Below are 21,947 nucleotides of genomic sequence, written 5' to 3'. Positions count from 1 at the left end.
TATGCGACGACTAGTGAGCGCCTGTTGCAAATGGAATCCTAGTAGAAAAAACAATTAAAGAACTCATTTGGATAATTTCTTTTCTGCTCGAATTCCATCAAAAATAATGTTTTATTTCGTCTAGAGATGAACGAAACCGACAGAGGATTTAACGACAAAATGTGAATAAAAGGATAAACTATAGCTTTTGAGCAATGATAAAGGGGGCTTCCTTCTGATACTTGTGAAATGAAACACAGGTCCTGAATCTACTCTCCTGCAGTAATGGAACCAAATCAGGATCAAATCCAGAGAACATAGGATACAAAATCATGGAATAAAACAAAAATGCCTATAATCTAAACTAATCTCTCCCATGGTAATAGTATTTACCTCATATGTTGCTGGGGTACATGAACACTCTGACTCTAGCTCCCTGAAAGTAGTAACACAACAGAAAACAAATGATGAGCCACAAACTTGAGCAAACATCACATTAAAGAAATGTTTAAAAGAAATGAACTTACCATAGACTTTGGTGGTAGGTTTGAAGTGAACTTGGCACGGACAACACCGCTGTTACCATGAGGCCGAGTGACTTTGCCCCAGATGCAACGGTAGTGGGAACCGTTCTTCTTTGTCTTTGCCTTGTAGATGTAAGCCATACGCTTTCCCTTGTACCAATTAACCTCCTCTGTAGTGTTCACACCTTCAATCTGGATGAGAGAAGTGTTGGGGTATTGGTTTGACTTCGACCTGAAAATTCACTTAATAATTAATAACAAAGCTTATAATTCTCTCTCTCTCTCTCTATGATCAAACAAGACCTTCAAACAATTGCTTATAACTTCAATGGACTGCAAACAGCTGCATGCATCAGCTAGAATCAAAAAAACAAAAGGCGCAACCGTAACAAAGTAGGCGAAAAGAAAGACTATGATAAAGCACATAAAGGCATCATATGAGCAAGTTATGTAGCTAACAAGACCACAACTAGTACAAGCAATGATCATGTCCCAAAAAAAACTTAAACACTAGTCTACAATCTCCCACCACAGATGCAACATCAAGTTATGAAACACAATGGGCAAGAGGGACATCGCAAGTACCTCTTGTAGCCGAGGACAGTTCCTCGAACATACAATCTGCAAAGAAAAAACCAGCAAACACACAGGTTTGATCAGTCGAATAAGAACTGCATTTGAAACAGAGACAAGTCTGTTCATGTCCGAAACGCTAATTACCTAACTCTCTCTCCTTGGCGTCCCTTCATTTTCACTCCTGATGCTGGGTGTCTTCTTCCTCCTCTTTTATGCCGGCGAGCGAATTACAGAGAAGAACCCTAGCTTCGAGATTATTAGGTCAAACATTATATACATGTGGATTCATAAATAAGCGCACTACGATGCTCTATTGGGCCTATGTCTAGCTTTTCTCATTCTGTTCGGCCCAAATAGTAATAAAGCTTGCCCAACAATGAAGTTAACAAAAATAGTACACTGGGCCGGAGTCAATTAGGTCTAGCCATTTGGTTTTGGTTTTCGATTCTCATTTGGTTTTTCTAGTTTTACGTTCTTCATCACAAAAAATTTGTAGATCCGAATATATCCAATGCCAAATAGCTGCCAAGAAGCACAAGCCAGAAAACACGATATGTGCTCCGACTACCCCTTCGTAACTCCAAAGACCCGGATTCGTTATAGTCCCTCCTGTAATATTCCAACCGCCCCATGAATTGGTTATTCCTAAACGAGTCATGAAAGGTATAACGAACATGCCTTGTCTCCACATTGGATCAAGAACAGGGTTGGAGGGATCAAAAACATCTAATTCATATAGAGCCATGGAACCGGCCCAGCCAGCAACCAAAGCAATATGCATTATATGAACCGAAAGATTAATAGAGATATATAAACTGTTCGGATATTTTTGTATTAACAGCTTATGCAGTATAATGTTTTTATACCATGCTAGTATTGCTTTATCATCATGAGTTGGGAGAGAGTGTGCATGCAAGAGCAGTTGATAAACCACACCAAAGCCTTGGAAAATGTCTAAATACATGTTTTTGCTTTTGTAAAGAGAGACTACAAGTAATAATAAATAGGATTATGCTTTTCTTTTTGTTACAAAAGATTACAACATTATAAACAAATGATAAAAGACATTAATCAAACATCAGCAAAAACATGAAAGTTCTTGGAGTCAACAGATATGAGTCTAACAGCAGCAATAGCAGACGCAAGAGACATTAACCCAAAGAAACAAACATTAAGCCAATGCCATAGCTTTTGAACGGAACTAAGCTCACTGTCCATAGCTACAAGATACATGTGATTTGCTAATATAAACGTCAGAGGGAACGTGCTTATCGCTCCCGTGAGGCTCATGAAATCTCCAAGAAACGGCAAAAGCGCAGAGAGAAGAGTGCTCACAGCAATGTAGCTTCCTCTTGTTGCTGTTCTAAACAAGAGATTCTTCAATGCTAATGGACTTCCTCCTTTGGTTCCATACTTTGTATCCATAAACTCATAAGTCGGACTTGCAAATATCTACAAAAGCAGCAAGCGACTTCATCTTTGTTTTTAATATGGTTTAGGCTTACTAAAGAGAAGTGTAGGAAGATAAACATACGTGCAAAGAGATAACGGACTGAAGAAAAGCTGAGATGTTAGCGAGAGCTTTGGCCCAGAGAGGTCCAGTGACACTGTTCATCAGATAAGTCGATGTGGAGGAGCCGTAAGCCCAATAACCAATGAATGTAACTGCATACAAAGGTAATGCACCAGCAGTGAACTGAAGATACAGAGCCTTCATCATGTTTTTAACCACTGGTTGCTTCACTGTGGCCTAATCATTTGCAGAAGAGTTAGTGTCAAGAACAGAGAAATGATTGTAGCATGAACATAGATGAGACTGACCTGTATTTCAGGGAGCATTCCAGAGTTGAATGCGAAAACTAGATTTGCTGCTGCTCCTGTTATGGTAAAGATCTTGTCTACTGATGATCCTTGTATGGTATAGTCTCTTGAAGGTTTGTTTACTCCTACAGAAATCAATTTATTAGAAAGAAAAAAAATTATTAGTCGTTCCTTTGGTGGTGTATATAGAATCATTATGAGGTTTGTAAGTACTATCAAGAACGTTACCATCTTTAAATGATAGGACTATTGCAACAACAATGTAGATCATGCTGAGGATTGTTGATACTCCTAGCCAGATTCCAAGAGCAGATAAATAAGGTATACCGACTGCGAAAATCGCGCAGACAACACCAGCAATGGCGATAAAGTGAGGTAGTTTCATTACACTGTCATCTCTGAAAAGTACATAGACAGCCTACAGATAATGCAAGAATAGAGCAATGAGGGAAACTAACTTAACTTTTTTTTTTTTGCAATAAATAGTTTTTTTTTGTTATTGTTGTACCTTTAAGGCTGAACCAGCAAGTATGATGAAGCCACAGTTAATCATGAAAAGATTTACATATTGCAATCCCCATGTTACACGGTACATCTTTTTACCTGATCAAACAAGCATAGGTGGCAAATCGGTTATAACCAGACGATTTTTCTAAGACTGATTTTTAAATTGCTCACCTAAGCAAAATCCTCTATATAGAGCCTAATGATTTTTGAACATTGAAACTAACATAGCACTTGAAAGAGATAGAGAGAGAGAGATGGGACTTTGTTACCGTAGATGAAGCCAGCGAGATCTCTGTAACGAATGTGTCTTTTACCACCAAACTCATGAAGGTTAGCGATAAGAGAGTTTGCGTAAAGGGAGATTGCTGTAGCGAGAAGGAGACCAACCACACCACCAATCCAACCCAAAGGAACCATGACTGTCCCGGAATATCCCAACACATAGGCGCTGTTTATACTCGTTGTCAAAACGAATGATACCTGAAACCATGAATCTATACAAACCAAAGTCACCAAAATATAACATTTTGCCTGAATAGGCACCATCAAAATCACCAAAGACAACATTTTTCACAAGTGGGCATCATAAAAATCATCACAGTTGGTTTACGTTTTAGTGTTTTCGGCAGCTGAAGTAAAAATACATCAGTGACATATGCACGTAAAATAAACTGACAAAGTTTCAGTTAATCTGACAAAGACGACAAATAGGTAATAAACTCTGTTGAGTCTTTTTTTCGGTATTCCAAAGACAAAGGAAAACTTTTTTCTTTAAAAAAGCTCAAGATCACGCGATAAACGACAAGTTTACTCAACATAACAACGGAAAAAAGAGAAAGAACATAGGACAAAAATAGTTAATGAAAGTTTCAACGAGAAAGAAGTCCGAACCGCTGCTAATCTGGTGAGCGGTCTCAGGGACTTCGAGATCGAACTGTTTCATTGCAATGACTTTACGGTTCTTAGCCTCACTTGTATCAATGACTCCGACAAGAATCAGTTAAGTCTTGTCTCTATCTTCCTCCTTGGATTTCAAGAAATATATAAAAAGACAGCCTTTCTCGTAATAAACAAAGTTATTAATATAGAAAAAATGTGAAATGGAGAATCTAAAGATGTATTCTGTTTTATAGGTGTCTGATCTTTTTAGTCAACTTTAAATTGATGGGTCAGAAAGATTGATACGTCTATGTGTGTGTGTGTGAGTTATTTTGGCACGAGATACAACCAGAGAGATAAACAACGTAACGTTTTTTCAGTGAAGAATATTTTTCTCTAATAGAAAAGAATCTTTGGCATATCTAAGATTCTAAGATCTGTTTAGTTTTGGAAAGTCAATGATTTATTTCACTTAATAGATCCTCCTATTTAAATTACATAATTAGTGTAAACCAATCACAAAGCTAGTATGGATAGAGTATCTTACAATTTTTCCTGGTTGCTATCTCCACCTTTTCCAATTTTTTTGGTTTACTTCCTTAGATACTCCCTAATGGGGCTTTTATAAGCTAACAGAGAACCTGAGAAGGTCAGAGAAGCACACACACTAGCTGTCTAGCTTACATCTTTTGTTTGGATTGTTTTTGACTAAAGATAATGATATTAAATTCATTCCAATTCTTCTTTGACTTCAGCTTACATCTTTTGTTTGATTATTTTGACTACTAATAATGACACTGAATTTATTGACTACTTTTGATGCTACTAAATTAATTATCTTAATAGACTACTAAGTTAGTTTTATTTTTCAACTGGATAAGGTCTGTGCGTTGCAACGGGTTTTGTTTGATGTTTTAGTAAAAACATAAAAATAATAAATCATTTTATTATAGATTGAGGATTTTTTTTTTGTTTGCATAAGCTGTGAGATATTTATTTATAATTAAAAACTCATTTACACACATAAATCCCTATTAGTATTTGTATTTATAATCATGGTGCATAGGTAAATTGTTATCAACTTTGTATTTAAGGCTAGAGAAAACACTCATACCTAAATATTTAAACTAAACTCAACCAAAGTAAAAATTAAAATGAAAAAAATTGAAAGCTAAATAAGGTCAATCTAGTTAGTGACAATATTATACGGGAAATTACCAAAAATACCACATTCTTAATACCACTTTTATTCTCACTTTTAAAAAGAAAAAAAAAACACTTATAATCCTAAGATTAACTAATCTAGACTAAGGGTTTAGAATTGAGGGGGTGGGGTAGGTTTTAGGAATATGGAATTTAGGATTCTAATAAATATATAAATAAATAATTAATTATTTTAAAAAAAAATTGTGTTAACTAAATATAGTTAACTCATATAAGTTAACATAAATATATATATGTTAACTAATACCGAGCTTCATAAACTTCATTATTCATTTAAGAATTTTCAATCATATGGCCAAGATTAACCAAGCAACCATCATCATAGCTGAAACTAATAGAAATAATAAAAATTAGTATATTAAATTTTCTTCAACTAATTAGAGTAACATCCAAATTTTTTATTAGAATTTAGTTCAAAAGATGCTGATTAAAAAATTACAATTTGATATCTCTTGCTAAAAGACTTTCATGATAATAACAATATTATCACATTTCACAGCGCGATATATATCTTCAAATAGTTCTACTTGTCCAGCTCATAATGTTGCTTGTATTTCAATTTCACTATATAGAATAGAGTTTTTGTTGAAAAAAAAAGAAAAAAAAAACTGAAATTGCTTAATGGAATTGGACTAATAATTCATAGAGAAAAAGTGCTACAGTTATTTACAGAAAAATACCTCCTTAACAATTAAGTTAGAGTAACTATTTGAATATCAACTTTTTCATATTATTGATATACTAATTACACATCTGTAACAAAAAAAAGTTATATATATATATATATGTATATAAATGCATGAATGTTATCATCTAATTAATAGTTTCTTGTATCTTTAAGTTGAGCAAAATCTTTGTAGTTGAAATCAATTTTTTTTCACAGAGTATTTGAGGTAATGATTGTTCACACATATGCAGTTGTTGTTCTCTCAATCACTCTTATCTGAAATTTATGATCAGAGACTTTATAGTTCTTACTGTAATCTTTTCAGTTACAAAAAAAAAGAATAATTGTAATCCTTTTTGGATTATGATTTCTTAAACATAAAATCTACTATTTTAATAAGAAAGTTTATTATTATATGAAAATATTTGAAATACTTGTTTTACATTTTTTGTTTAGATTTGAAGAAAAAAGAAAACTACAATTAAACAGTTTTTAACAATTTTATTTTGTAGAAGATTTTATAAAAGGATAATTACTATCAAACAAATTTTTACAATTATATTTTCTTTATGATTTTAGAAAACGAAAATTAGTATTAAGTAAATTATTATACATTTTTTTTTGTTTAAGAAATGTAAAAAGGAAAAAAAATTAGAAAAAGGAAATTCTTGTCAACTAAAAACTATCAAATAATCTTTTGCTATTATCTTTGTTTATGATTTTAAAAAAGGAAAATTACTATTAAATAATTATTGTGTTATTATCTTATTATACTTATATTATTAATTATGATATATTAAGCAATTATGTTTGGTGACAAAATATAGGAGAGCTTAATCTTATACATAGATGTGAATAATTGTAATCCTTTCAGTTACAAAAAAAATTGTAATCCTTTTTGGATTATGATTTCTTAAATAGAAAATTTACTATTTAAATAATAGAATCTATTATTATATGAAAATATTTGGAATACTTATTTTACTTTTTTTAGATTTGAAAAAAAAAACTACAATTAAACACTCTTTAACAGTTTTTTTTTGTAGAAGATTTTATAAACGAATAATTACTATCAAACAAATTTTCAAAATTATATATTTTTAATTTTAGAAAAAAAAAATTAGTATTAAGTAAATAATTATACATATTTTTTTTAGGAATTATAAAAAGGAAAAAAATATAAAAATGAAATTATTGTCAACTAAAAAAACTATCAAATAATCTTTTACTGTTATCTTTATTTAGTATTTTAAAAAACGATTTTACAAAACGAAAATTAGTATTAAGTAAATTATTATACATATTTTTTGTTAAGGAATTGTAAAAAGAAAAAAAAATTAGAAAAAAAAATTATTGTCAACTAAAAACCATCAAATAACCTTTTGCTATTATTATCTTTGTTTAGTATTTTAAAAAAAGGAAAATTACCATTAAATAATTGTTTTGCGTTATATTATTAATTATGATATATTTTAACACATGTCATCATCTTAAATTTTTAATTTCCATGTGTCATGTCATGTTAATTAGCAACCTTGAAGAACCAAGCTTTATATAATAAGATGCATATATTTATCAATTTTCCACTTGTTATTACTAAATTCAAACAAAATAATACTTTGACCAGGGACAAAACAGAACATTTAACTATTTTAGTATGTGTAAGAAAATTTAAAAGACATATAATATGAAGAATAGGTGAGGAGCAGCTATTTAGAATTTTAAAATATATGTGATTCACTCCATTTTGTCATGGTAAATATTTTAACTATTTGATTTATTCAGTCACGATGTTGGAAATATGATATTTGAATATCCAACAAAATCTATATTTTAAATGAATACTAGATTTTAACACGCACGCTCGTGCGGATATTTTTTATTTTATAAATGTATTTGATATTATTACAATTGTTTTAAATATATAATTTTTATTTTAATGTTCTATATTGTGTAACTCTATAATATTATTGTTTATATTTTTTATTCGGCATCATTAATATATAATGATTTGTTTAATATATTTTACTTTGTTATTAATTTTTATTATTTACTAATATATTTCGAGTTAAGTACAATAAAATAACAATCTGAGATAATCAAACAGAGAACCTCCTTCAAAATATGTTTTTTCTTTAATTTATATATTTTACATATAATACATTTATAAAATTTATTTATTTATATTATATAAAATATTTATGTTTAAGATAATTTATATTTACATATTGTGTTTAAAAATATAATTTAACATATATCATTTTAGTACATGATTTATAAGTAAAAGCAATGTTTTGTGTAAATAATATAGTTCTATTGTTTTAGTAAATTTATACATAGTAGTATCTATAATATTATTTTAGTAAATTTTATTGATATAGGATATTTTTGGATGTTACAATATTAAATTTCTTTTTCTAATTAATATTTCAAAATATTAGATTATTTTAAGTTTTACAACATATATAGCTTATTTTTGGTGGTGCAATTTAAAAAGTTATTCTTTATATTATCTATGATTTTATATTTTATAAAATTTGAAATATTATCATTTTGAGTTTGAATATTTATTTTCAAAATTGTATATATTGTCAAGAAAACTTTGGAAATTACACAACTATTTTTGAGTTTGGATGATTACATGAATTTTGAATTTTTTTGTTACTATATTGATACATTATTTTATAAAAAATATTTTAATTTTTTGTAATAGTTTCTAAACTTTTCTCAACAGATTTTTTTTACAATTAAAATAAAAAATAAATTTATAATTAAAATTTCATTTGTCATTAATATTTTTAATAAATTATTAAAATTTTATAGTTTTCTAATAATATATTTTTAAATAGTATATGAACTAAATGTTATTATATACTGTTATATTTTTGTATATAAACATTTTTAAACAATACAAAATATAATTATATATTTATAAAAAATAGTATATAATTTTTATTTTCTTGTTTTAGAATAAAAATTTAATTAACATTGATTTATAATATATTATATTACAAATTTTGAAATTAATGTGTTATTTTATAAAAAATATTTAAATATTTAGTAAGATTTTGTTAGATTCTTTCTCAACAGATTTTGTGATAATTAAAAAAATAAAATTTAAATTTATAGTTGGTTTATTATTGATGTAAATAATAAAATATGTCATATTAACTAATTCTTTAAGTTGTTCTTCTATGACTTGTTATATAGTAGATAAAAAACGGACCGTAAATTAATAGATTTGATTAGATTTGATCCATAAAATAAATTCAAGATTTTCATATAAATAAAAGAGCAAGTAATATAATGTAAAAAATAATATTTAAATAAAAATAAAAATTATGTCTTTAAATAAAATATATAAATAATTAATTAATTTTGTGATAAAATTATTATAAACTTATAGAGATGAAACTATTATGTAATATATATATAATTATTTTTATTCATATATATACACATTTCTTAGATTGGATTAGATATTCATATATAAAAATATTATGTAATATATACATTTTTTAAAAAATTTAGTATTTGTGATCTGTTTTATTTTGAATAGCTAATGGGTAATATTATTATCTTTGATTTGCAGAATTATGAATATCTAAATTTCGCATATCGAAACGATCTAGGCGGCATCTAGTCATCAGCCTGAACGAAAAATTGACAATTTCTGAAATTATTTTCTTAAAATTCAATTATGTAACTCAAATCGGTTTAAACCATTTAAATCAATTAAAATTAGTTCTAATTGATCTAAATTGGTATAAACAGGTTAACTCAAGCAAAAATGTTAGTGAAAATCTAAAATTTATCTTTTTGTAGATGTAATGTTAAAATTTATCAAAATAATTTTATAACTAAATCTAAAAATTAAAATATTTAATATAAATATAAAAAAATCAATGATTCGTTAACGATTAGAATCAACCTAAATCTCGAATTCCACCCAATCGATAGTTCTATACAAAACGTCTAATTACTATTTAGAAATTTTGTGAACCTAGAATAATGGATCATAAAAATTAAAAGATATTTTGTTCATCATTAATTTTATCTTTGAATAATGCGAGTGTTCTCTCGTTTCTTTTATTTAGCAAATAAATTCGTCAGCATATTACTCGAACTGAGTCATATTCTTCTACTTGTTGGCATAATCCGAAGTTTATCCCAACCCACTACGGGTGTCTGCAAAAAAGAAGCTGATACCTCGACAATCAATTCCTAAAGCTGACACTCATCATTCATCAGTAATATCCTCATTTAAAAAAAAAAATGATTATCTGTTGGTATATAAAATATAAATGCAGTGTTTGTTTTCACTATTTGATCACTTAATTGCGTTTCTGTTTTGTTTTAATTCAGAGTAAAGAAAGGCGAACAAAGTGATTCTAATATCGTATGACAAGTACATAAAAAGATCTGTTACAAAGAAAAGTACATAAAAGATTCTTGATTGTCTGCATAACCAAGCCACAGCTCTTCTCAATTAGCGAACCTACATAAAAAGATGTTTGAACTGTGTGATTTGATTTCTGTCGCGGCTTGTAACAGTTTTTATAATCTATTCTATTAAAATAAGATCATGATTTATTGATATGCTTAGTCCAACAATTATCTTTTCATGTTATCTACTTAAAAAATAAACCATATATATTATAACTTCTCCTCTTCTCTTAATTCTCGGACCCGCACGACCTATTATTTAGCCAAAACGTAAATTATAAAACCATTCATTTTATATAAAGTAAGTTACAGAAAATAAAATGTAAGCGACACAACGAAAATTTTCATTTCTATAATTCTTACATATATAAAGTAAGTTACTGCCGTTCGGATTGTATAGTTGGACCCGTTTAGACTATTTTACTAAAAATATGATATTATAATTCTTATATAAATTATGGTTTTTATGGTATGTGTTATAATTTAGCATAACTGTATATATATATATATATATATATATATATATATATATATATATATATATATTATTTATAGTTTGTATTGCAATATATTTTTGACAAACTAGAAAATCCAGTATATTTTACATTTCAAAATTGTATTCATAAATTTATGATTGGAAAGTTAATGACAAAATAGTAATCAAATTCAGACATATTTACAGGAAAAAATAAAAAAAATACAAACCAACACTATACCTGCGTTTGAAGTGCGGGTCAAGATCTAGAATAGACAAATATGATTATAAAGAAACGGATATACGGGCATATGATTACAAAGAAACGAGTGTATGCTATATCAATTTTTAAATTGCTATTATCTATTTTAAGTGCGGATCAAGATCTAGAATAGACAAATATGATTATAAAGAAACGGGCAACAGACATATGATTACAAAGAAACGACTATATACCGGATCAACTTTTAAATTGCTATTATTTTATAAATTAGATAAAATAGATTTTGATTAAGATTTATATACAAATATGATTATAAAGAAAAACAAAAATGTGATTACAAAAAAACACAAATATAAAAATTAAAATTTCTCAAAAAAAATTAAAACAAAAAATATATCCGTCCTTTGAAAGGGCGGGTCAGAATCTAGTAAATATGTAAAAAAATTTTAAAAAATGTGTTGCTCATAAAAATGCTGAGTTCTAGAGGGTTCTAAAAAAACAATTGTCGGCTATTGTATCAATTAAAATCCATGAACCAGTTCTTCTTTCAGATTCTTGATTAGTTAGAATATGCTAAAGTTGAGAATAAAAATGAATGTCTAGAAACCGAATTTTAAAATAAAAGCCTTTACGCAACCTACTTAGCTTGACTTTATGGAAATTGAAAAATCAACACTCAGGGAACAGTTTATTACATCTTTCCGACATTATGATCTATGATGGAAGTTGTTCAAAAGGTATTTGATGAAACACTTGAGTCATGATTTTGGAACTTATTTTCGTTGATCGACATGGCAAGTCTTACCAAAATTATTATTGATATCCTATTTTCACATGCAGTCGACTTTCATTATTAACAAGATAAAGTTATACTAAGCTCACCTGTGTTTCTGACTGTCACAAAACGTTACACCATCTGCTTCTCTTGTTCCGTTATTTGGCTCACCACTCATAACTCTGTTAAGAGCTTCTCAATTGTTTCCTTGACAGAGGCAACTTCACCACCTACTCTAGCAGAAACATCTTCACCAACGTCAGTATCATACATTGCTACTTCCATAACATCAACTAATGTTTTTGAGTCATCAATCTCAGGTATTACAACACGATCCATGAATAACATTACACTTCTTCAAATTCTAAAAGATGAGAAGTAATGTGCTTTTGAAGAGGAGAAATACAATTCTTTTGTTCAAAACATAACTTGGGATCTAGTGTGCGTACAGATGCAGTTCACAGTGTTTTCTGATTATTCTATTGACAAGTACAAATCTCTACTAACACTCAAATGTTTTCATCAACAGCCAAGAGTAAACTTTGAGGAAGCATCCTATCATGTTGCTAAACATGCTACCATTCACATTTTTGTTAATGTTGATGTGGCTTGCAATGGGACTATTTGTCAGATTATTGTTAACAATGCATTTCCTTTTTTTTTTTGAAACTAACAATGCATTACTACAAAGGAGACTCTAAAAGAAGACGTTTATATGATACAACCACCTCCTTTTGTTGTCAGTGATAGACCTGATAAAATTTCTCACCTTCACAAACCTATATATGGTCTTAAGCAAATATTCCTTTATGCCTGGTACTGAAGTTTGCTCCATTTTTTACTATTCGGTTTGTCAACTCTCTGGTTGATGCATCTCTGGTTTTCCTCTTCGTGCTTGTTTATGAAGGTTGCATCTATGTTACACAGTATTACCAATCTGTTTGCGTTTTAATCAATTCTAGACAAGTGTTTAGTATTGTTCAATAATTTATTGCACGTTTGAATAGTAATATAAGAACTAGGTAATAATACACGCCGTGCGCGGAGTAAAATAATTGATTAGATTATTTATTTTACGATGTAATAAGAGATTTGTCGTATAACTTTTTCAAGGGATGGGTATTCAGATATTCGTTCGGATTCAGTTGACCTATTTGGATTTTGATTTTTAGAGTTAGAAATTTAAATATGATTGGGATATTTACAAATTTCAGTTTGAATTTGGATTGGATTTGGTTCGAATCATTCCAGGTTTGGTTTGGTTCGGGTTCGAGTTCAGGTACCTATTTTAATTATGTAATTTTTTAACAAAAATTCAAATATACTTAATCCTTAAAATCCGAAAATAAAAACAATATAAAATATACATAAAAATAGTTCAATTTAAATATTTAGATGGATAAAAATATATATTTCAGTATTTTGACCACATAGTTATTTTAGATATTTTCATATTAATGAATATCTAATAGATGTAAAATTTTAAATAACTAATATATTTAAGTAAATAATTGTGTTTTAGATATTTTTGGTATCCAAATATTTCAGTTTAGATCGGATCTGAGTCTTGTTATCCGGATATTAAACTTTTAGATCCATTTGAATACTTAATCAATTTTATTTTGTGTTTAGTATTACTTTCAAATCAAGTTCGGTCGTTTCTTCAGATCCAAATATTTTGCCCAGACTTATTTTCTTCTACAAATATAAAGAAAAATAAATAAATGTAAAACTAATATGTTAAGATTATTTTGCATACATAATTATTAGACCATACTTTAAAAATACCAATAAAAAGGTTAGGCGTCGTGTCAATATTTTTCGACATGTTAAAATTTGACGTAGTTTATAACCAATAATATGTACTCTCTTATAAAAGTTCATGGTAAATATGAAAAACATGATACAATCGAGTGAAATGGGTTAAAGTTGCTTTAAAATAATGTGATCTCTTCACTCGGTACATGAATTCTGTTTTCAATCGATTTCACGAGTTTTCTTTTTTTTTTAAAGCTTTTATGATTTCTGATTCTAACAATTTGATTGTATTTCTAATTCTTGGTTTGATATGAAAACTCCATAAGGAAAAACAATACTTGGCTAAACTAAAGATGGCATTTTTCACTTCAGTTTTTTTAATTCATAACTAATCACAATTATTTGTTGCTTTCATATGCATAAACATCAACCATGGACAAGTTCGGCAAGATACAAAACTATCAATTTCTAAAAACAGTCTCATTCCGACATTTTAGTTAATGTATCTTAATGATTTTGTAATTTATTTCTTTTAACAATGATATTATTTAGTACTTGCATGGAGAGAACTTCAATTCACTAATACAAAGGTTAAAAGTACGAAAACTAAAAATGAGTTGAATGAAAAAAACTAGTGTGTGAACACGTTAAATCTTCTGCGATGGAGTTAAGAAAATTAATGTGTGAATATATTAATTGCTAAATGATTGTGAGGCTGATACGTAAGCATTCTCAAGTTGAAAAGATTGTGAAACTGACACATGTCAATGTGTGTGTGAAAACATTTATTGCAAATGCTTATCTTTTAACATATAAGAGATTACATAAAATGGAAAGAAAAACCAAAGTTATAAACTTAAAAACAAAAAAAGCAGTAGATGAGATTAAAGTCCTTTCTGCTGTTTTTACTGAGGTCTCTGTAGCATATATTCCAAGATCGATGAACGTTCGTGATGACTCCCTTGCTAAAGGAGGAAGATCACGAGTTTTTGGGTCCCCATTCGTCAACTGTTTTGCACCAAGTTGGCTAGTTCCCTGCGCTGACCAAGAGGCTGCTAACTAGTTTCATAAGTGTTCTTTTACTTTTCGATGTCGTAAAAAAAACAACAAGAAAGCAGTAAACATTTCTTTAGTTTGAATAATATTATATACATACATTTGACAACGGGAAAAGTAAGTGGCTGAAATCCTTTTAAAAAGGATCAAATGGGGGGAAAGAAAGCTTGACCAGTGAATATCATTTTCGATTAATCATTGTATTGGAAGCCTCTTTACACTTTTACAAAGCATCGCATAATTAGAGGAAACTTTTATACCAATGGTCACATACTTTCATTTAAAATACAGCGAACGTAGCCTTATAAATTACTCTTAACAGAATCAAATATTATTTTAACTTCCCTGTCTAAATTCAATCTATTTATTATTTATATGTTCCAAGTTGTGTATTAAACTACCCTTGCAAAACATAAGTTGTAATGTATAACTTACACAATAAACAGGGAAGGCTGGGATACAATATTAAACAGGTAAATAAATAAATAATATAAAGCTACTATAATGTAACATATTACTTTCAAAGTTTTCATTCGAAAGAAAAAAAGTTGTACATAAGTTAGCATCAAGTAGATTTATCTGATAGTCATTTCTTAGAAACGGAAAACAATGCTATGTCACATTCGACTAAAAAAATCTCTAGGCAGGCAATTTTTTTGTCTAAAAAGAATAACAAAGAAAAAAAAGAAGCATGAAAATGGCTAACAATTGCCCCGTTACATTGGATTTCACCAATTTTTCATGGCTATAAATAGTTTTTTGTAACTTAGTTATACTTATAGTTAATGTTAAAAATCTGAATTAATTAGTATTTTTTTTAATGTCGACACAAATGGTGTAAAGTCAAAATGGACCGGATTCTCACTAGTGTGAAAACTAAGTTACGGGATCCAATTACTTCTTCGTCTAGGATTTCGAACTCGTAAGTTTAATGCTTTCAAAAAAATTAGTTAGTTTAATAAAAATTAATTTTGAGTTTATACTACATACTTTCCAATAGTGTGTTTATAGGTAGAACAAAAACACCCTAAAAATATATATCCATGATATGTATTTTGCTTAACAACAACAAATCTTAGTTTAAAAAAAAACAATTTACATACACAAATCAATGCCAGAAAAGGAAACAGGATAATTAGGTTCTTCTGTTCTTGGCATGTATCCTAAATCTTTGAAGCTTATCTTTAGAAACAAACTTACCATGGATCGACCCACTGGAGATTTTCCCGCCGGTGAAGTCCCCGGCAGTGAAACACTTTGACCAAAATGGAAGCAACCAAAGGATGAATCCAAATAGATCGCATGATCCTGAAAACGAAGCAGATTTTTGGGACTTTTTCTTTAGATTGAGAAAAATATAACAATTATTTGGGAATAAATTCAGCTTAATTAGGATCAATGCGATCCCTTTGGATCCTTTCTCTAGTTGCTCTGAGCCTGTGAAGAACTCTCTTTCTTTCTCTCTCTCTCTCTCTCTAAGTGGGAGCAATGGTGTTTTTTCTCGAAGGTCATTGATATAAAGGATGGACATGTTCATCTTCTTCTTCTTAAATAAATAGATAAAATACGTTTATAAAAAATATTTCCACTTTCTCGTTCGTTAAAATTTTAATAATTGACTCGAATGAGTAAAAAAGACGTCGACGATTTCTTATGGCCTTAATGCCTTTAAGCCATACTATTTTAATATTTTTTACCGTTCTTATTTTTCTTTCACCGTTTCATAAACATACACGTAGAATATACTACCCTAAAACTTTTCGCAAAGTCTCAACTACCATACCACCATACCTCGATACCAAAGTGACACTTATACAATTTAACACAAATCCAGATAGTAAACGAGTTGGCATTAAGAGCTAGGGAATAGTAACGAATAACGATATTATATTTTACTCCCTCCGTTTCATATTAAGTGTCGTTATAGAAAAAAAAATTCGTTGCAAAATAAGTGTCGTTTTAGTATTTCGATGCATAATTTATTAACTTTATTCTGCAATTTATTTTTCTGTGGTTGAAATAGGAGTAGGTGTATGGGTAATAACATTTTTATATGGAAAACATGCAAAATTAAATGATTTCTTAATCTGTGTGCAAAAGTCTCAAATGACACTTATAATGAAACAAAGGGAGTATTAATTGGGTCTGACGACAACATTCTTTTTTTTTTATACTAGCATCTTAGAGCATCATTAATGAAGTTTCTAAGATGGGTTTTTAAACAAAAGAAGGCATTTAAGTAAATCAAAATGAAAAGAAATAAGGATAACCAATCCTTAATTAAGCGTTTTTGGAACCAATCGCAAAGGGGACTCTTATTACACGTGTCGGCTTTTGTGATTCTTTTTTTTTCCTTTCTTCCTCCAACTCGATTTGCGATGGCCGACGAAGATTTTCAGTCTCGCGTCGAGAGGATCTTCGAATCTCTCGCCTTCTCCTGCTCCACGTCTTCTACTACCTCCACGTCTTCTGCTCCGCCGCTGCGGCAAACGCAATCGGGCTCGGTGTGGCACAGAAGTGGAGAAGCGGGAGTGGAAGCGAGAGCAGCTCGCTTCGTACGATAGGGAAGAGATGCCTTGTGCGTCATCATTCGACGAGATTATGAGGCAGCAGAGGATCTCGAGCACTGATCGGAAGGAGGGTGAGTAAGGTGGTGACGAGGATTTTGGTGATGAGGATGATGATTGGAGCATCAGAGCATCCATGGGCCTTGACCGTACTCTCGATGATGAGGTATAATCAATTCCTCTTTAAATTGTTTTGGTTAGGTAACGATTGTGCAAGTTAGGAAACGCTTGAGTAAAACTAGGGAACAATTGAATTCATATGTATTCATATCATTAGCCTGGAAGATCGTTAGGTTTTGTAGTACGTGAACTTTCAACACAATGATCTTGATATGAACCTTTGTTCACACATGAAGAATTAAAAGATTTAGACTAAGGTTCGTATCAGTTTGAATTAATTTTAATCTTCAAGAGAGATTTAGCTTAGTGTTAAGAGAAATGGTAGCCTAAATTTTCTAGTTCTTTTGCAAATTAAAAGGTTCGTATCAGTTTCCAATTGAAGGTTCTTGAATTTTCAATTTTTATTGTTAACAGTCGTAGGCTTAGTAGGAGAACATCTCGTTTTCTTTGATACTGAGCATTGTTTCTATACCTTTTGTTGTGAAACAATTTTTTTTAATTCATAAACCGTTGAAACAATTCTTCACGGCTTGAAATTTTTGCTTCTTGACGCAGGACGAAGAAGATGAGTATGATAAGGTCGCACTTGGGAAAGAGAATGGTGGTGAAGACGTGTCTATGGAAGATGCCATTTCGAGACCTTGTGGTGTGCGGATTCGAGACCCTCGTGCTAACCATGCTACTGCAAAAATGAGGTTGAAGGAAGATGAACTCGAGGCCAACAAGTAAGGTTTTCTTGTTTATGTTTCTTCTTATTGAGTAAGTGATCTTCTTCAATTTTTCTAAAAATTTTAATTTTTTTTAAGAACTCTTAATTAAGAAACTCCCATTGGACCACTCAAAATGGGAGTTTCTTAACTAGAGTTCTTAAGTCCACTTAAGTACATTTATATAATTAAATAATCATTAAGAAACCCAAGTGGGTTTCATGGGATAATCATGCTCTTAGGGCATGATTAGTCCCGGTCTCTTAGCCGGGGTTCTTAACTCATGATTTGACATTTTTTGTTTTTTTTTTTACTTTTCGGCTAAGATACGGCTCTTAGACCATGATTAACCCGAGCTCTTAGGGCGGGGTTCTTAGCTTCGGCTAAGAACCGTTTCTTAGCTTTTAACTAAGAAAAGCTAAGAACCATCTCTTAAATAAGAGATATAAGAGTCGGTTCTTAGCCAAAAAGTGTAAAAACAAAAAACAAAAAAGTGTCAAATCATGAGTTAATAACCCCAAATTAAGAACCTCGGTTAATCATGCTCATATATCTCTTATTTAAGAGACGGTTCTTAGTTTTTCTTAGTTAAAATCTAAGAAAAGCTAAGAACCGTCTCTTAGCCGAAGCTAAGAACCCCAGTTAAGAGACTGAGGTTAATCATGATCTTATCTAACGTACTAAGGGTTTTTCTCCGTCATGTGTAAATATAATAATTTTAAATATACTATTATTTTACATTATTTTAAAATTATTTTACATTTTAATATTATTTTTGTATATTTTAACTTCACTGGTTTAGAAAAAATCTTAAATTTATTTTTGTATTCTTGTTTTTTCTGGTTATGAGCTACTGCATTTCGGTCCATTTGAATACCGGGAGAGGGTCTATCTGTGGGTTACACCTCTCACTCGGAGGTCAAGTCTATGTTTTTAATAAACCCGGATTTAACTTTTTTTCAAAAAATAAATAAATCAATCCACATAGATGTTTACTGTAACTATCATAGAATAATAATTTTGATCGATGCTTTAATATATTTCAAAATTCCAAAACGTTAGCAATCTTTAAACATGCCATTACTGCTTCTTTTTTTTTTTGACTGAAGGCTTTTCTTAAAAAAAAAAATTGACTAAAGGCTTTGTCATTACTGCTTGGTTTGGCCAGTAGAGGAAAAAAGCTAGAAAAAGAGGATGAGCATGTGTCCTACTGTGTTTCCCTCTAGTGGATTTTTATTTAAATTTTTTTTATTAAAACCCCTTTTATATATATAGTTGGGAAAACAAAGAATCTACAATAAATCAATGCACATGGAGAGTATTCTACGTAAGGATGGTATTCAATTTCACACCAGACAAGGATAATCTTTGGCGTTTCCTCTTTTCGAACATGACTCGAGTTACATCATTTTTTTTTTTGTTCAACAGGAAATTCATTAACTTATAAAAGGGGCTTATCAGGCCCTAAAGTTTACATCTAGATGGGATTGAAGTTGGGCTTTCGCCAGATGGTCTGTAGGCCCATTGGCCAAACGAGAAACGAAAACAACATTGCAAGAAGTAAACGGAGAAGAAGGAGAGAAGATAAGGGAGCCGATGTCGGAGAGAATTCCGAAGAGTTCTATCGTCGATGATCTCCGGTTGATTACTCGAGCGAGTACTTGGGAGTCTGTTCTGTGACAGATGTGAGAGTAGCTGAGGGCTGCCGCATGTAGGAGGGCTTCACGAATTGCAAGAGCTTCAGCCATGCAAGGGGATGAGACGTGATCTTGAGCAGAGGAGGAGCGAGTGATCTCAGTGTTGCCTTGGTCTGAGAAGATCCAAGCGAGCCCCGCTGATTTCGAATCTTGTCTCCACGCCGCGTCTGAGATTGAGGTGTTGGCAAATAAAAGGGGCTTATAACTTTGCATATATGTGCGTATAACTTTGCATATATAGCCAGAAAAGATTGAGGTGTTGGCAAATATTAACTTTAAGGCTTCGAATGGCGACGAACCGCCCCGCTGTGAATAATAACAAAAATCTTTACGTATACCTATATATCTATATATTTTTGTTACTATTACAACTAGACTACATTTGTTCCGCACGTCACCATCCAGAGCCTTAAATTAACCAGACAGTATTTACTAGAGAAACGTGAAAGTTGAACTAGAATAAGAATTTTAAATTTGTAACTATAAGATTGTGGCAGTCTACTCAGTCACATGTTTTGTGTTTGTGACTACTAAAGTCTTGGCAGGTAAAATTCATTCATTTATTTTAGTCAGTAGTTTATTTTCAGCATATCCACTCTGCATAAATTATTGAATAGATCTTCAAGGCATATACTAAAGGGCCTAAAACATTGTTTACAGATAAATTAGTACTTCTTGCGGTCATCATGATTAGGCCTAATCATCATCACGCCAACCCATATGGGGTTAGGGAAAAAACTTAAGCATTTGGTAATAGCGTGTACCTGAAATGAATCATGATAATTCCATATATTCCTTGTCTAATATATATGATATAAACTGGGCTTAATATTCAAGTTTCGTAAGGAAAATATATAACTAGAAAGAACTCTAGATAACAAAAAAAAATTGCATCAATCTTTTTGTTAGGTTTATGATTACTATACGATTGGTATTCATCCAAAACTAAAAATGATTACGCATCATTTGTGGATTATCTTCGTTTTTTGAATAAGTAAATAAATATTATATTACATATATATCAGTTGTAAGGTTTTTTCTTCAAAAACATTAAAATTATAGTTATAACTTAACATCTACAACCCAACAACTGATGAAGCGAAAAAAATTAGTGAAAATCAAGATGTCAGGATAACTATAGCAAAATATGAAAAACGTGTGGTAGAGAGATGCTTTTGGCGGTTTCATATGCCACCTTACAAAGTTGTAGGCAGAAAACTATTGTTTAAGTTTTATTTTATTTTGTGCTGTAAACATCATTGATCCCGCAAAAAAATTACCAATCAAATATGTCACTAACCAATTATATTTATTGTTGTGCTTTTATATTTTGTCACTAAGAAACGTGTTACCACTTACCATACGGTTGGAATGAAACCTTTATCAACAACATGAACCTTGTTTACTTTGCTGCAGAATAAAGAACTATATGTAAACGTTATTGTGTAGATAACATATATATATATATATTTTTTTGAAGAAATCATATATATATATATACACAATAATAAATTACATGATTGGAATAGAATCTTGTTTCATGCAACCTTAACCCAACTAATTTTCAAAAAAAAAAAATCTTAACCCAACTACAAGACTCATCTTTTTTATCTTGTAATCGTTTATGTTTTTAATTTGAAAATTTTTATTAAAAAAAAAGATATGATTATTGACTACGAATAAATACAGAAAGAGAAAAATTGCGGCAAATGGAGTTGTGAAGTTTTTCGTTTGAATTTAACAGTGATCACTGAACACTAAATTTGAAAATTATTTGAAATTTGAAAATTATTTGAAATTTGAAAACAAATAATTAAGACGTACGATGGTACGGGTGGAATAAACTAATGGGATCATCATAGCCAATATGTGCAAAGTTTTCAGAAAATAATGACTAGTTGTTTGAATAGATGTTATTAGAAACAGAAATTGAACAAGCAATCGCA

At 30.1% G+C, this 21,947-nt stretch overlaps 2 protein-coding genes and 1 long non-coding RNA gene across 4 annotated transcripts; all 3 read right to left on the bottom strand.

Annotated features, from left to right (window-relative positions):
• Window positions 1-54: 54 nt before the first annotated feature.
• LOC106360799 (60S ribosomal protein L35a-2) lies at window positions 55-1,351 on the bottom strand. Its single transcript, XM_013800466.3, has 5 exons — window positions 1,224-1,351; window positions 1,089-1,124; window positions 507-735; window positions 373-415; window positions 55-256 (listed from the first exon to the last, which is right to left on the bottom strand). Exons 1-4 carry the CDS (start codon window positions 1,250-1,252, stop codon window positions 374-376), a joined length of 336 nt encoding a protein of 111 aa, XP_013655920.1. The 5' UTR covers window positions 1,253-1,351; the 3' UTR covers window positions 55-256; window position 373.
• Window positions 1,352-1,550: 199 nt separating this feature from the next.
• LOC106359631 (proline transporter 2-like) lies at window positions 1,551-6,782 on the bottom strand. 2 transcript variants are annotated; one of them, XM_048764680.1, is made up of 7 exons: window positions 4,299-4,386; window positions 3,677-3,901; window positions 3,409-3,503; window positions 3,129-3,318; window positions 2,901-3,025; window positions 2,614-2,829; window positions 1,551-2,531 (listed from the first exon to the last, which is right to left on the bottom strand). In XM_048764680.1, the coding sequence occupies exons 1-7, from the start codon at window positions 4,348-4,350 to the stop codon at window positions 2,151-2,153; spliced, it is 1,284 nt and encodes a 427-aa protein (XP_048620637.1). In that variant the 5' UTR covers window positions 4,351-4,386; the 3' UTR covers window positions 1,551-2,150. The 2 variants fall into 2 exon arrangements, with proteins under 2 accessions (XP_048620637.1, XP_013654747.1); XM_013799293.3 differs by having other exon boundaries at window positions 3,677-6,782.
• Window positions 6,783-14,624: 7,842 nt separating this feature from the next.
• Window positions 14,625-18,394, bottom strand: LOC106360797. The gene is made up of 2 exons (XR_001272838.3): window positions 16,111-18,394; window positions 14,625-14,906 (listed from the first exon to the last, which is right to left on the bottom strand). It is a non-coding gene; the product is annotated as an uncharacterized LOC106360797 (long non-coding RNA).
• Window positions 18,395-21,947: the final 3,553 nt, after the last annotated feature.

The sequence above is a fragment of the Brassica napus genome, chromosome C8 (genome assembly GCF_020379485.1).
Source record: "Brassica napus cultivar Da-Ae chromosome C8, Da-Ae, whole genome shotgun sequence".
In the NCBI taxonomy this organism is placed as follows: domain Eukaryota; kingdom Viridiplantae; phylum Streptophyta; class Magnoliopsida; order Brassicales; family Brassicaceae; genus Brassica; species Brassica napus.
The sequence above is the reverse complement of the archived record's forward strand: the minus strand, read 5'-3'. Positions and strand labels throughout refer to the sequence as shown.